Raw genomic sequence first — 15,086 nt, 5'->3', positions numbered from 1 at the left:
GCTATGACACAAGTTAATCTTATATCCCCTTTCAACCACTCCCAAACACCCCCACTTGTTTGAATTGTCTGCTGCAATATGTAAGTTTTGACTAATACTGAGACTGGCCAGAGAAAGCAGCCAATACCTTCAATCTGAAAACCTAAGGAGGTTATAATTGTAAAACTTTAAATGCTATTTAGAAGTCACATGACCTCAAAATCAATGGTTTGATTTCAGTAATTTCATCAGATTTACAAATAAAAACGTAATTCAAATATTGAAAGAGGAAAGATTTATTTAAATTTAATACCACATGTTTTCCATTCATTACACCAGAAAAGACAAAGCACCGTCAATAATAAGCTAAACAATAATCATGTATTAATTTTCCATATACAAATGTAGCATAAAACAGATTACATAAACATATAAATTACAATAAATCCCATAAATAAATGCCTCTTTGTTTACATGATGCAGCATATAATCCGGGACTACAGGAAAATGAGTTTGATTATAGTGATGAAAAATAACAGTACAACCGATCATTAACATTACAATGTGACAAAATTCTGACATTACATGTGTATATAGTACAAAATGTATTTAATCTAATCATACAAAACAGATACTTTTCAGTGTTGTTATATCAGTTATACCATGAATTATAGCAGTATGAAACTCGGAGAGATCAGGACCTGCACCATTATTACCCACTGATAAAATTGATAAAACTATAATTTAAAATATGCAAACTCAGTCATCCATACTGTGTTCCTCAACACTGATTCATATATATTTACGATCTGACCAGTGTCCAGCTCAGGGACGTCCATGCAACTGCTGACCAGGGCTCAAAAACAGGTCTGATCAACAAATAAATTAATTGGCCTGAATTAAATTTGTCAAATTAATCATTCATCTAATTAACCAACTGAAACTAATTCAAGCTGGAATGACTTCCAAATATAACAAATTGTGAATAATATGAGTTCCGAATAAATGTACTTGCATGTGTCAAATGATGCTATGGTTATACATGTAGAGCCATTAACTGAACAATGAATTGACTGCCTTTGTTTTTCACAAAACGAAACAGAACATTCATCCATTATACTCATTCAGGAACTATATTTACATAGTGATAAACCTAAGTACATTTACCCGATATCTAGTCTGTTTAACAATACATCATTTCTGCTTGACCACCATGGATATATAGGGCACTGTTAGACTGATGACATCATACTACAGTATACATGTATTGTTAAGAGAACTGTAGAACAAAACAACCTTGGAACATAGAGCCCACATAATAATACCTTACTCTCCATATCTAATCTACCGGTAAGCATTTGAAAACAATATATTTGCCCTTTTCACACTTATGGTGGTTACAGTGGTATGAATGCAATGCACACATATTCTATGTAGTGTTTTAAAATCTCCCACATTTTACTTAAGGTGGATATGGTGGTATGAATGCAATGCACACATATTCTATGTAGTGTTTTAAAATATCCCACATTTTTCTTATGGTGGATACGATGGTATGAATGCAATGCCCATATATTCTCTTTAGTGTGTTAAAATCTCCCACATTTGCCCAGTTTCCAAATTTCTAGCATATAATAGCTATCTGTAGTATGTAAGTATATATACTGGAATGGGGAGTATAGTGTACATACGATAATTTTACTATATTTACATCTATAAATGTCAGAAATTAATTTGATAACAACTAATATCATCACTTGTATGTTATATATCAGGAGTGATTGTCTGTTAAAGCACGATTTACAATTTAGGACAATCATTAAGTCTACACAGATACACAAACTAACTTAGACTGTAAAATTTTACAGTATACAATGATGAAACAGGGTTAATTGTCCACATACTAGGATCAGAATTTTTATATTTGTGAAATCAATATTCATCATCTTTCTACAAGAGACTGCTTTTGTTGCTAAGGTCATATAAACAGTTCCATTCACATACAAGTTATATCTAACTATATAAAACTTTTAATACTGGTACAAAATTACTTTTCTGGAGTATTGTAGAACCTTAAGAATAATCAAGTTCATTTGCCTTTTATATCTGAGCACATTCTTATGAAGACGATAATTGTCCTTGATACTCCAGGGATTATCATCAATTTTACTCTGTGTAGAGAGCTAATTTTAACTTCCTAAAAGTGACTTAATTCCTGGAGTATTGAGGGTGGAAGACAAAACCTTTATCTTCATAATTAGTTAGAGTATTATAGCCTTTGATTACAAAAACAGACATTACCCTGTCTCCAATAAATACACCGTTTTACACATACTGGAAAGACAAGTGTTAGACTTTTGTGACTGTATAGCAAATAAAACATCTGTAAAATATAGAGTATTACAAAGTAAATATCTATATAAAAATTCTATAGTGCTAATAACATAGGAGCCACATACTAATTGAAGTAACTCTGGTTGGTTGGGTGGCACAGTGGTAACACACTTTCATCTGGTCAGCAGGGGTTCGATTCCATGTGAAAAGGTATGGGGTCATCTGCCCAACCATGTTAGTTTTCTCTGGGTATTCTAGTTTCATTCCACACAAAGACCAATCACACGCTTTCATTCAGGCCATCAAGCATGATGATTAATATGAGATGTTATAACTTGTTTTGCAATTGTTTTATTTTGCCACCATTAGCAGTAGACAGCCAAAATGTTTTGAGGTAAATTTGACATGAAATTGACTCTCAACCTATTGGAACTGGATTATTTAGGACTCTCAACCAATTGGAACCAGATTGTTTACAAGTGTGTTTCTCTTTACTCTTATGATCTACTACCCCACAACTGTATGCCACAAACTTATAATTCCATTGTACATTGTATCCAGATACAACTCATATGAAGACAGCCATTTTTAATCATATTCCGCTAAAGTCTCGCTAAATGTGAGCTAGAAATTTAACTTCTAACACAAACAACAGACACATGCAAGACTACAATTTTCGATACATTTAGGTGTGATAACTGCATCATCAGCTTAACTTTATCAATTGCGTATTGTGACACACAACTTAAACAACAAATTGCTGCAATGATACATTTTGGTAAATAACCCATATTCATAAATTACATTAATAAAATAATGTCACCTATATAAGCAGTTATAGGTAAAATGTATAATTGTATAGTAAAGTCATTCTTGAATATGAATCTACATAGTACATAAATTAAAACTTAAACAATTAGAATGTATATCATAAATTCCAGGATACATTTTCCAAACAAAATCAACATTACCTTTAATTAATGAGTTAACATCATTAGGGTGAATACAGTTGACACAACATGTAACTTATAATACTACAATAACAGGATTTCTTCACATTGAATACTGTACATAAGAGGTACATGTACTTGATACTTAAGGAATGAAATTTATTTTTCAACATTCACGAAACATTTGCGTACTATTCATGGTAAATATGTCCAGAAAGCCAGTGTTTTTATGACCTCAATCCTTATATTTACATAATGATTATTTTTGATTTTATCTTTTTAAGGACCGAATTAAAAAAATGCATTTTTTCATGTTATACCCGGGAGTGAGGTCAGACAGAGAACAGCCATTTTTGCGGGAAAGTTTCAGACAGTTCTTGGCACAGCCTTAGCAACCGTCATAACAACAACACAAACGAAATGTAGTTCCATCTACAACACTTACTCTGTTAGATTTTTTTGAGTGATTTTTATGTTTTGAACATTTAGAAGACCGTAACAACATTGGATTTATGTAAAGATTACATGGAACGAGTTTCTTTAAAAGAACACGAAAAGAAGAAAAAAATTAAACGACAAAGTGTCCTACCCATGGTAGTGAAGTCCCCAACATTACGACACACTGTGATGAGGCTTATGTTGCTATGAAAAATGAATACAATTTTTACCAAGTGTTTTAAGCATACTGAATGTAAATATAAAATTGTGACATTAAATCATCATAACAACCCAATTATTCAGGATTTTGTTGTGACAGTATCTCACACCAAAGAGTGTTAATCTACAGTAAAAGGATTGGATTACATTGGTGCCTTCAAGCCTTGTTCTAGCTCTTTCATCACCCGGAGGACCAGTTCTTCCTGGTAGGGAAGGCCTGCACACTGTACATTGACTGGGAGGCCCTTCGACCCGACATTGTCCTGTAATACAAAACAGAGGATACGTACATTTACAGGGAGGCCCACAGATCCCCACACTGTCCTGTAATACAAAACAGAGGATACATTTACAGGGAGGCCCATAGACCCCCACACTGTCCTGTAATACAAAACAGAGGATACATTTACAGGGAGGTCACAGATCCCCACACTGTCCTGTAATACAAAACAGAGGATACATTTACAGGGAGGTCATAGACCCCCACATTGTCCTGTAATACAAAACAGGGGATACATTTATAGGGAGGCCCATAGAACCCCACACTGTCCTGTAATACAAAACAGAGGATACATTTACAGGGAGGTCACAGACCCCCACACTGTCCTGTAATACAAAACAGAGGATACATTTACAGGGAGGTCACAGATCCCCACATTGTCAAGTAATACAAAACAGGGGATACATTTACAGGGAGGTCACAGACCCCCACACTGTCCTTTAATACAAAACAGAGGATACATTTACAGGGAGGTCACAGATCCCCACATTGTCAAGTAATACAAAACAGGGGATACATTTACAGGGAGGCCCATAGACCCCCACACTGTCCTGTAATACAAAACAAAGGATACATTTACAGGGAGGCCCATAGATCCCCAGATCGTCCCATGATGCAAAACCTTGGATACATCTGATCAAACATGATAGCCCTTCATTCTAGCATGCTTCAATATCATGACCTATGGCTTTAAGGCTGCATCCATTATATCTCCAAAAGTCAGATGTATTTTCATTACATACCTTTCTGATCGCTTTCTCATATGCTGTCTTATTGGGGTAGTCAGCCATCTTTGCTTCATCTTCAGCTGTAACCTTGGTAACAGGTATAGAGCCTGCTGGGTAATCCAGTACATTATATATTATTGTGTAGGAAACTCCACCTGAAATTTACACACGAAATTTAGTAATACAGGTCAACAGTGTCAAAATATGTGTCTTGAAATTCTCCTCATTAAATAAGCCATACTCTTAATATCTACAAGGAGATTATTTAAAAAAAAAAAAACAAACAAAAAAATATTTCAAATATTGTTGATCCAGTTACCCCATTCTGGGGCCCTTATATGTATATCAGTATTAAAAATTATCTCTTGGATAGAATACATATTTACCGTCAGTATCTATTATAATCATAAATCTATCTATTTATACATCTTTTAGACTTTATCAACTGCTTCAGTCTAAAGCAGACAAACCCTACCCAAGACATTAAAGACATTTCCACTATGGACTGCCGGGTAGGCAAAGCCAGGGCACAACAGCACGTCCAGTTTATTGGCTCGCCATCTCTTCCTCATCATCTTCTTAAAGTCCTGATCAATGAACGAATGTAAAGCTCTTCACATACCTCAACAGGATAATCTAAATCTTCATATTTCATCTACTATAACATCTACTATAACATCTACAATCACATTTATTAATAACATCTACTGCCACATCTACCATCACATCTACTATCACATCTACTGTCACATCTACTATCACATCTACTGCCACATCTACTTTCACATCTACTGTCACATCTACTATCACATCTACTGTCACATCTACTGCCACATCTACTATCACATCTACTATAACATTAACGGTCACATCTACTACTACATCTACTATCATATCTACTATAACATCTACTACTACATCTACTATCACATCTACTGTCATATCTACTATCACATCTACTGTCACATCTACTATCACATCTACTGTCACATCTACTGTAACTTCTACTGTCACATCTACTATAACATCTACCGTCACATCTACCGACACATCTACCGTCACATCAACCGTCACATCTACTGTCACATCTACTGTCACATCTACTGTAACTTCTACTGTCACATCTACTATAACATCTACCGACACATCTACCGTCACATCAACCGTCACATCTACTGTCACATCTACCGTCACATCTACCGTCACATCTACTACTACATCTACTGTCACATCTACCGTCACATCTACCGACACATCTACCGTCACATCAACCGTCACATCTACTGTCACATCTACTGTCACATCTACTGTAACTTCTACTGTCACATCTACTATAACATCTACCGCCACATCTACTGCCACATCTACCGTCACATCTACTGTCACATCTACTGCCACATCTACCGTCACATCTACCGTCACATCTACTGTCACATCTACCGTCACATCTACTGTCACATCTACTGTCACATCTACCGTCACATCTACCGTCACATCTACTGCCACATCTACTGTCACATCTACTGTCACATCTACTGTCACATCTACTGCCACATCTACTGTCACATCTACCGTCACATCTACCGTCACATCTACTGTCACATCTACCGTCACATCTACTGTCACATCTACTGTCACATCTACTGTCACATCTACTGTCACATCTACCGTCACATCTACCGTCACATCTACTGTCACATCTACTATAACATCTACTGTCACATCTACTGTCACATCTACTATAACTTCTACTGTCACATCTACTATCACATCTATCACATCTACTGTCACATCTACTATAACATCTACTGTCACATCTACTGTCACATCTACTATACATCTACTGTCACATCTACTGTCACATCTACTATCACATCTACTGTCACATCTACTGTAACATCTACTGTCACATCTACTATTACATCTATCGTCACATCTACTATTACATCTACTGTCACATTAACTGTCACATCTACTATAACTTCTACTGTCACATCTACTGTCACATCTACCGTCACATCTATCGTCACATTAACTGTCACATCTACTATAACATCTACTGTCACATCTACTGTCACATCTACTATAACATCTATCTGTCACATCTACTATAACTCTACGTACATACTGTCCACATTAACTGCATCAGCCATCTACTCACACTACGTCCTACTGTAACTCACATCTACCATGTCACACTACATCTACCGTCACATCTACTGTCACATCTACTGTCACATCTACTATAACATCTACTGTCACATCTACTGTCAATCTACTGTCACATCTACTGTCACATCTACTGTCACATCTACTATAACATCTACTGTCACATCTACTGTCACATCTACTATAACTTCTACTGTCACATCTACTGTCACATCTACTATCACATCTACTGTCACATCTACTATCACATCTACTATTACATCTACTGTCACATCTACTATAACATCTACTATCACATCTACTGTCACATCTACTGTCACATCTACCGTCACATCTACTGTCACATCTACTGTCACATCTACTGTCACATCTACTGTCACATCTACTGTCACATCTACTGTCACATCTACTGTCACATCTACTGTCACATCTACTATCACATCTACTGTCACATCTACTGTATGACTCACATCTACTAGTAATCTACTGCACATCTACTGTCACATCTACTGTCACACTACGTACATCTACTACTATATAACTTCTACTGTCACATCTACTGTCACATCAACTGTCACATCTACTGTCACATCTACTATAACATCTACTGTCACATCTACTGTCACATCTACTGTCACATCTACTATAACATCTACTGTCACATCTACTGTCACATCTACTGTCACATCTACTGTCACATCTACTATCACATCTACTGTCACATCTACTGTCACATCTACTGTCACATCTACTGTCACATCTACTGTCACATCTATCACATCTACTGTCACACATCTACCTCACATCTAACGTCACATCTACTGTCACATACTACTGTCACATCTACTATAACTTACTTCACATCTACTCACATTATCATCTACGTCACATACTATCTACTGTCACATCTACTGTCACATCTACTGTCACATCTATCACATCTACTGTCACATCTACTGTCACATCTATCACATCTACTGTCACATCTACTATCACATCTACTATCACATCTACTGTCACATCTACTGTCACATCTACTGTCACATCTACTGTCACATCTACTATCACATCTACTACATCTACTGTCACATCTACTGTCACATCTACTATAACATCTACTGTCACATCTACTGTCACATCTACTGTCACATCTACTGCCACATCTACTGTCACATCTACTGTCACATCTACTGTCACATCTACTGTCACATCTACTGTCACATCTACTATTTTGCACATCTACTGTCACATCTACTATCACATCTACTGTCACATCTACTGTCACATCTACTGTCACATCTACTGTCACATCTACCATCACATCTACCGTCACATCTACCGCCACATCAACGGTCTTATCTACTATCACATCTACTGTCACATCTACTGTAACTTCTACTGTCACATCTACTGTCACATCTACTGTCACATCTACTGTCACATCTACTATAACATCTACTGTCACATCTACTGTCACATCTACTGTCACATCTACTGTCACATCTACTGCCACATCTACTGTCACATCTACTGTCACATCTACTATCACATCTACTGTCACATCTACTGTCACATCTACTGTCACATCTACTGTCACATCTACTGTCACATCTACTGTCACATCTACTGTCACATCTACTGTCACATCTACTGTCACATCTACTATCACATCTACTGTCACATCTACTGTCACATCTACTAACAATCTACGTCACATCTACGTCACATCTACTAGTCACATCTATTCACATCTACCTATCACATCTTACTGTCACATCTACTGTCACATCTACTGTCACATTACTTATAATACTATCTATACATTACTAATCTAGTCACATCTACTATCACATTACGTAAACTGTTCACATCTATGCACATCTACTGTCACATCTACGTCCATCTACGTCACATCTAGTAACTACTGTCACATCTACTATCACATACTCCACTGTCACATCTACTGATCCAATCTATCTCACTGTCACATCTACTGTCACACTGCACTCTACTGTCACATCTACTCACATCTATGCACATCTACTTCACATCTACTGTCACTTCTACTGTCACATTACTATAACATACTGTCACATCTACTTACATTAGTCACATCTACTGATCACATCTACTGTCCACATAACCGTCACATTACGTCACATTACGTCACATCTACTTACATCTACATAATCTGTATTACTCAATCATCACATTAGTCTGTCACATCTCATACACATCTACTGTCACTCTATCACATTACTATACATACGTCACATACTACTTACACATCTACGTCACATCTACGTGCACATCTACTCACATCTACATCACATCTACTGTCACATTACTTACACTAGTCACATCTACTGTCACATACATCTACTATCAATCTATCTATCCATCTACTGTCACATCTACTGTCACATCTACTGTCACATCTATACATTACTGCACATCTACTGTCACATCTACTTCACATCTACTGTCACATTACGTCACATCTACTCACATACTGCAATCTACTGTCACATTACTCACATTACGTCACATCTACTGCACATCTATCTTCACATCTACTGTCACATCACTTCAATCTACTCCATCACTTCAATTACTTCACATCACATTACTTCTAACTTCACTCTTATACATCTACTTTCACATACTATCACATCTACTTAATCTACTTACATCTACTGTCACATCTACTGTATGCAAATCTACTGTCACATTATGTCACATCACTCACATCTACTCAATCTACTGTCAAATACTTATGTCACATCTACGTCACATCTACGTACAGCATCACTTCACATCTATGTCACATCTCTGACATCATCTGACTTACGTCACATTACTGTCACACTATCACATCTACTGCACTCTACTTGCCAATCTACTCACATCTACTTCACATCTACTTCACACTATGTCACATCACTTACATCTATGTCACTCTATTACATACTTCACATCTACTGCACATATATCAACTCACTTACATCTCTATCCTGACATTAACCGTCACATTCATACCGACATCTACGCCATTAGTATTACTGTCAATTACTATACATCACTGTACTCTACTTCACATTACTTCACATCTACTGTACATCTATCACATCTACTGCAATTACGTAATCTACTGCACATTATGTCAACTCTGTAATTCTTCACTCTACTTCACATCTACGCATTCTCACATTACGTACATCACGTAATTACTATAATTACGCACATCTATTAACATTACTGCAATAAATTGTCAATTCACTCTTAATACTTCAATTACTCACATTATTACATATTACTTCACATTATACATCTACTGTACATCTTACTCACTCACATTACATGTAACATCTATTATAACATCTACCGTCACATTTACTATCTAGGATCACATTAGCTGTCCTATTTACCTTAATTCTTTCTCCTGTTTTCCAGTACTCAGCAACAGACCTATAACAGAACACATAAAATATTACCAAATGATCATGCAGTCTGTTGTGGAATAATTCTGTTACCTTTTATTTCTCATACTGACAGTAATTATTCAGCTCATATATCCTTATTGTATGTAATAAATGATTATATTACTATTATAGTGTTATATTATGACTCTTATCAAATCCAGATCACCGTAAGTCCATCACATCAGCCGAGAGACTAAATATCAGTGAACATATCAATCCTGACTTTTAGATCCTGACCATATAAACTTGACCTTTCAGCCCAGGCTGCCAACCCTGACCTTTCAGCCCAACCTATCAACCCTGACCTTTCAGCCCAACCTATCAACCCTGACCTTTCAGCCCAACCTTTAAGCCCAGACTCTCAACTCCAAACTTTCAGCCCTGTTTATCAACCCTGACATTTCAGCCCAACCTATCATCCCTGACCTTTCAGCCCTGAATTTTTAACCCTGACCTTTCAGACCTAACCTTGAACCCATGCATGACCTATCATCCCTGACCTTTCAGACCTAGCGTTGTAACCCTGACCTTTCAGTCTAACCTATCATCCCTGACCTTTCAGCCCTGAATTTTTAACCCTGACCTTTCAGACCTAGCCTTGTAACCCTGACGTTTCAGCCTAACCTATCAACCCTGACCTTTCAGCCATATACATATACTCACCCTGTACCCCTCATGCACTTTGATATAATATACATCACTGGGTCCTGGAAGAGAAAGTTTTAGTTTAGTTTAGTTAGTCTGCATTTCCCGGTTATTTTCCAAATCAGTTTATCTATCTATTTTCCGAAATTCTCATTTTTGTGTTTGTTACCAAACATTATTGTTTATCGATAACAGTATTTCTTTTATAGATGGTCATTTTAAGCACTGATGTCAGTTTTTTAAAGTTTCATTGGGGTATGAAAAAAATTTTGTTTGCAAACTTAATTTTTTTTCAATACTCCTATTAAACTAAAAAAATAATTAACATCAACGCTTATAAATAATTTTTGAAATTGATTTTCAAAATAGAACATGTTTATGTACAATTTAACTGATCTTATAAGGGATTCTTTTTCACAAATCAATACGCAACGTCAATGACTGTATCGTGACGTCAAATTTTTCATGCCATTTTCAGATTTTTTTCATAGAAGTTACAGGTTTGAAAAAAAAATCTCAACCAATCAGAAAGCCGCATTTCGCGTAAAAACAATGGAAACTTAATTATCAACAATATTAGGCAAACATTTCCATCAATTCATTATTACTTTGTTTTGCAGTGCCTACCTTCACCTTGCAGATATGTCATGTCAAGTAGTATTAAAGAAAGTGTTCACAGATAAAAAGATGAATGAACAGAATGAAAGTGCTACTTAGATTAACAAGCCTACTATATAGAGATGGTGAGATGAAAAGTGATCTGTTGTATTGACAATTTATGGATTAGATTGAATGTGGTTTATGCCATCACCAAATAAATTTGAAGCAGAACAAGAGCCCATATTCTTCTTTTGATTTGGTGATTGTATGTCATGATTATACTAAGACAGATTGAGTTTAGCATAGTATGCAGAGCCGAGTCGACACATGTAACAGAACTGCATGATCACGAAGTATCAACACAGCTTTCAGAACACATTGGGTTTTTATCATTCTAAACCATATTAGCTAAATTTATTGAAAAAACATGAGGCCCATGGGCCTTAACTGTCATCTGACTCTTAAGACTCTTGTATTATTGTAATATACATACTCGGTAGTGAGTATAGTGGTACTGTTAGCCATGGCTACCATAGCAGCCATCTTGTATTTCAGAGTGACCCGAAAAATGACAACACTTGGTCAGGACTGTTTCATCATTTCAGGTAAGTTAGAGCTGAATCCCACTGGTGGAACTTGTGAAAAAGTTTGAAATAGGTTTTGTTCAGGAAAACTATGTTTGGGCATTCATGTTACAAAATGGCCACCAAGGCTGCCATGTCAAAGTTTATACATGGCTGAAAAATAGTAACACTTTGTTGGCTCCCTTCCTTAAAATCCCCACCAATTTCCAGCTCGATGGCACCTTTTGAACTTGAGAAGTTTTAAATATGTTTTTCAAGATGACAGCTATGGCGGCCATCTCAGAATTTGGACTGACCCAAAAAATAACAACACTTGGTCAGGACCATCTCGGGATCATTTCAGGCAATTTAGAGCTGAATCCCACCAGTGGAACAGCAGATAGTGCATGGTGAATGGCGTACAACAACGGATGAAGCACGATGTCTATAGGTCATCCTGACCCTTCAGGTCAGATGACCTAAAACAATTAACAGTAGCTGTTTTTTGTTCTTTAAATTTCATGATTGTAATTGACTTATCAAATGTAATGCTGTATTTCAAATTAATAAAGAATAAGTTTCCATAGTAACACAATACTTACACGACCAAACTTGGACATAATCCAGCCAGCAAAGACACTCAGCCATTTTGGCAGGGTGAGGTTAAGGTATGCTAATTTGAGCGAGGAGTCAATTTGGTCATTCTTTCTGTAACAAGTCACCAGAAATTACTCTTTACACATGGATATATATATATATAGTTTTATTGAATGATTGTATCACCTTCCTCAGACTTCACTCTTTCCACAGTATTGAGTGTACATCAAACCAAGTATACGTAAAAATTACATAGATACACAAAGGTGATCAATCATACATACAACACTGCTACAAAAGGGCATACTCAGACATTAAAAAGGACAAGATACTTACATCACATCTTTAAACGATTGACCACCATCCCCAAATACAGACAGGAGGTAGAGTTCAAAGTACTCTTCAATGTTTGGAGCATCAAATTTGACAATCTGTAACAATAGCATTAATATATCAATGTTAAGTAAATCTGTGCAGGGGTTAATGAGATATCTGGTATATGAGATATCTGGTATATGAGATATCTGGTATATGAGGAGATATCTGGTATATGAGGAGATATCTGGTATATGAGATATCCGGTATATGAGATATCCGGTATATGAGATATCTGGTATATGAGATATCTGGTTTATGAGATATACGGTATATGAGATATCCAGTATATGAGATATCCAGTATATTAGATATTTAGTATTATGAGATATTTGGTATATGAGATATCTGGTATATGAGATATCCGGTATATGAGATATCCGGTATATGAGATATCCGGTATATGAGATATCCGGTGAGATATCCGGTATATGAGATATCTGGTACATGAGATATCCGGTACATGAGATATCCGGTATATGAGATATCCGGTATATGAGATATCCGGTATATGAGATATGTGGTATATGAGATATCTGGTTTATGAGATATCCGGTATATGAGATATCCAGTATGAGATATCCGGTATTATAAGATATCTGGTATATGAGATATCTGGTATATGAGATATCCGGTATATGAGATATCCGGTATATGAGATATCCGGTATATGAGATATCTGGTATATGAGCTTTTTTTATTTCTGAAGTGGTCAAGTGCAACCTTTAACCTTTTAAACTTTAACCTTGACCAATCACTTCTAAATTCATATCGAGTGTAGGACTTGATGTTGTGATGTTATGATGGAAACTCTAATTTGTAGAAATTGTATCCACACTTGCCAACATGTTAAAATTTTCATCATTGATGAGATTGGTAAACATTTTCCTCAGAAAGGAATATTTTGACCTCCCTCTGACAAACTTTAAATAAAGTTACAAATGTTATGTCAGTCCACTACTTGGAAATAATGAACAAGTTTTACTGTGTAAATCTAAGGTGAACAAGAGGCCAAATGGGTCTGCATTGTTCACCTGTGATCCATTACTTTGATGATTCTCAGCGTTGCAGTTAATCAAACGAAAATATTGTGTGGGTGTTTTAACAAAGATGATTGTTGTGACCTTACACATAGGTCAAGGTCATTTCTTTTCACAAATTTAGTCAAGTGTCATCGCAGGAACCTACCAGCCAAAATTTATGAATCATGAATCCCAAAATAAGGAGGGTTGGCATGTATATGTTTGTTTGTTTGTTGGGTTTATCGCCCCGTTAACAGCCAGGATTATTTTGAGGCAGGATCTCCTTGTAGTAGTTGGTGACTACCTCACTGAACTACATACGGGAGACCTGTTGCATGCCATCTAGAGCAAATAGAGTAAGGTGTCTTGCCCAAGGACACAACCATAACAACATGTCACAGCCGTTCTGTTTTCTCAGCTTCCAGAGAAACACAAACCGACACATATGATACTTGCAGGGAGTGTCAAACCCAAACCTTGGACTGACACCTGAAGCTTTGTAGCTGATGCTCTAACCAACTGAGCTATCATGGCCTCTGTCATGTATGTATGTGTATCCAGAAATAATACAGTAAGAATACAAGAGGCCCATGGGCCTTAACGGTCACCTGAGATTTGAAATATTTCAGTTAATTTAATTTACCTTTTTTGGCCACACCCATCAGCCCAGCCCCTAGGGGTCAGTCAGGGCCAACATGTGCATGC

General features: G+C 36.4%; 1 protein-coding gene across 2 annotated transcripts in view; it reads right to left on the bottom strand.

Moving 5' to 3' along the window:
• Positions 1 to 259: 259 nt before the first annotated feature.
• LOC117343609 (fatty-acid amide hydrolase 1-like) overlaps positions 260 to 15,086 on the bottom strand; it is a 33,497-nt gene continuing 18,670 nt past the window's right edge. For both annotated transcript variants that reach the window (XM_033906042.1, XM_033906040.1), the window contains exons 11-17: positions 13,321 to 13,415; positions 12,990 to 13,095; positions 11,243 to 11,286; positions 10,526 to 10,565; positions 5,404 to 5,515; positions 4,944 to 5,083; positions 260 to 4,183 (exon numbers count right to left, since the gene is read on the bottom strand). In XM_033906042.1, the coding sequence (XP_033761933.1) occupies positions 4,064 to 4,183; positions 4,944 to 5,083; positions 5,404 to 5,515; positions 10,526 to 10,565; positions 11,243 to 11,286; positions 12,990 to 13,095; positions 13,321 to 13,415 (657 nt within the window). In that variant the 3' untranslated portion in view covers positions 260 to 4,063. The remainder of the gene's footprint in view (positions 4,184 to 4,943; positions 5,084 to 5,403; positions 5,516 to 10,525; positions 10,566 to 11,242; positions 11,287 to 12,989; positions 13,096 to 13,320; positions 13,416 to 15,086) is intronic.

This window comes from Pecten maximus, chromosome 15 (assembly GCF_902652985.1).
Source record: "Pecten maximus chromosome 15, xPecMax1.1, whole genome shotgun sequence".
NCBI classification, from domain to species: domain Eukaryota; kingdom Metazoa; phylum Mollusca; class Bivalvia; order Pectinida; family Pectinidae; genus Pecten; species Pecten maximus.
Note: the sequence above shows the minus strand (reverse complement) of the source record. Positions and strands in the feature narration are given on the sequence as shown.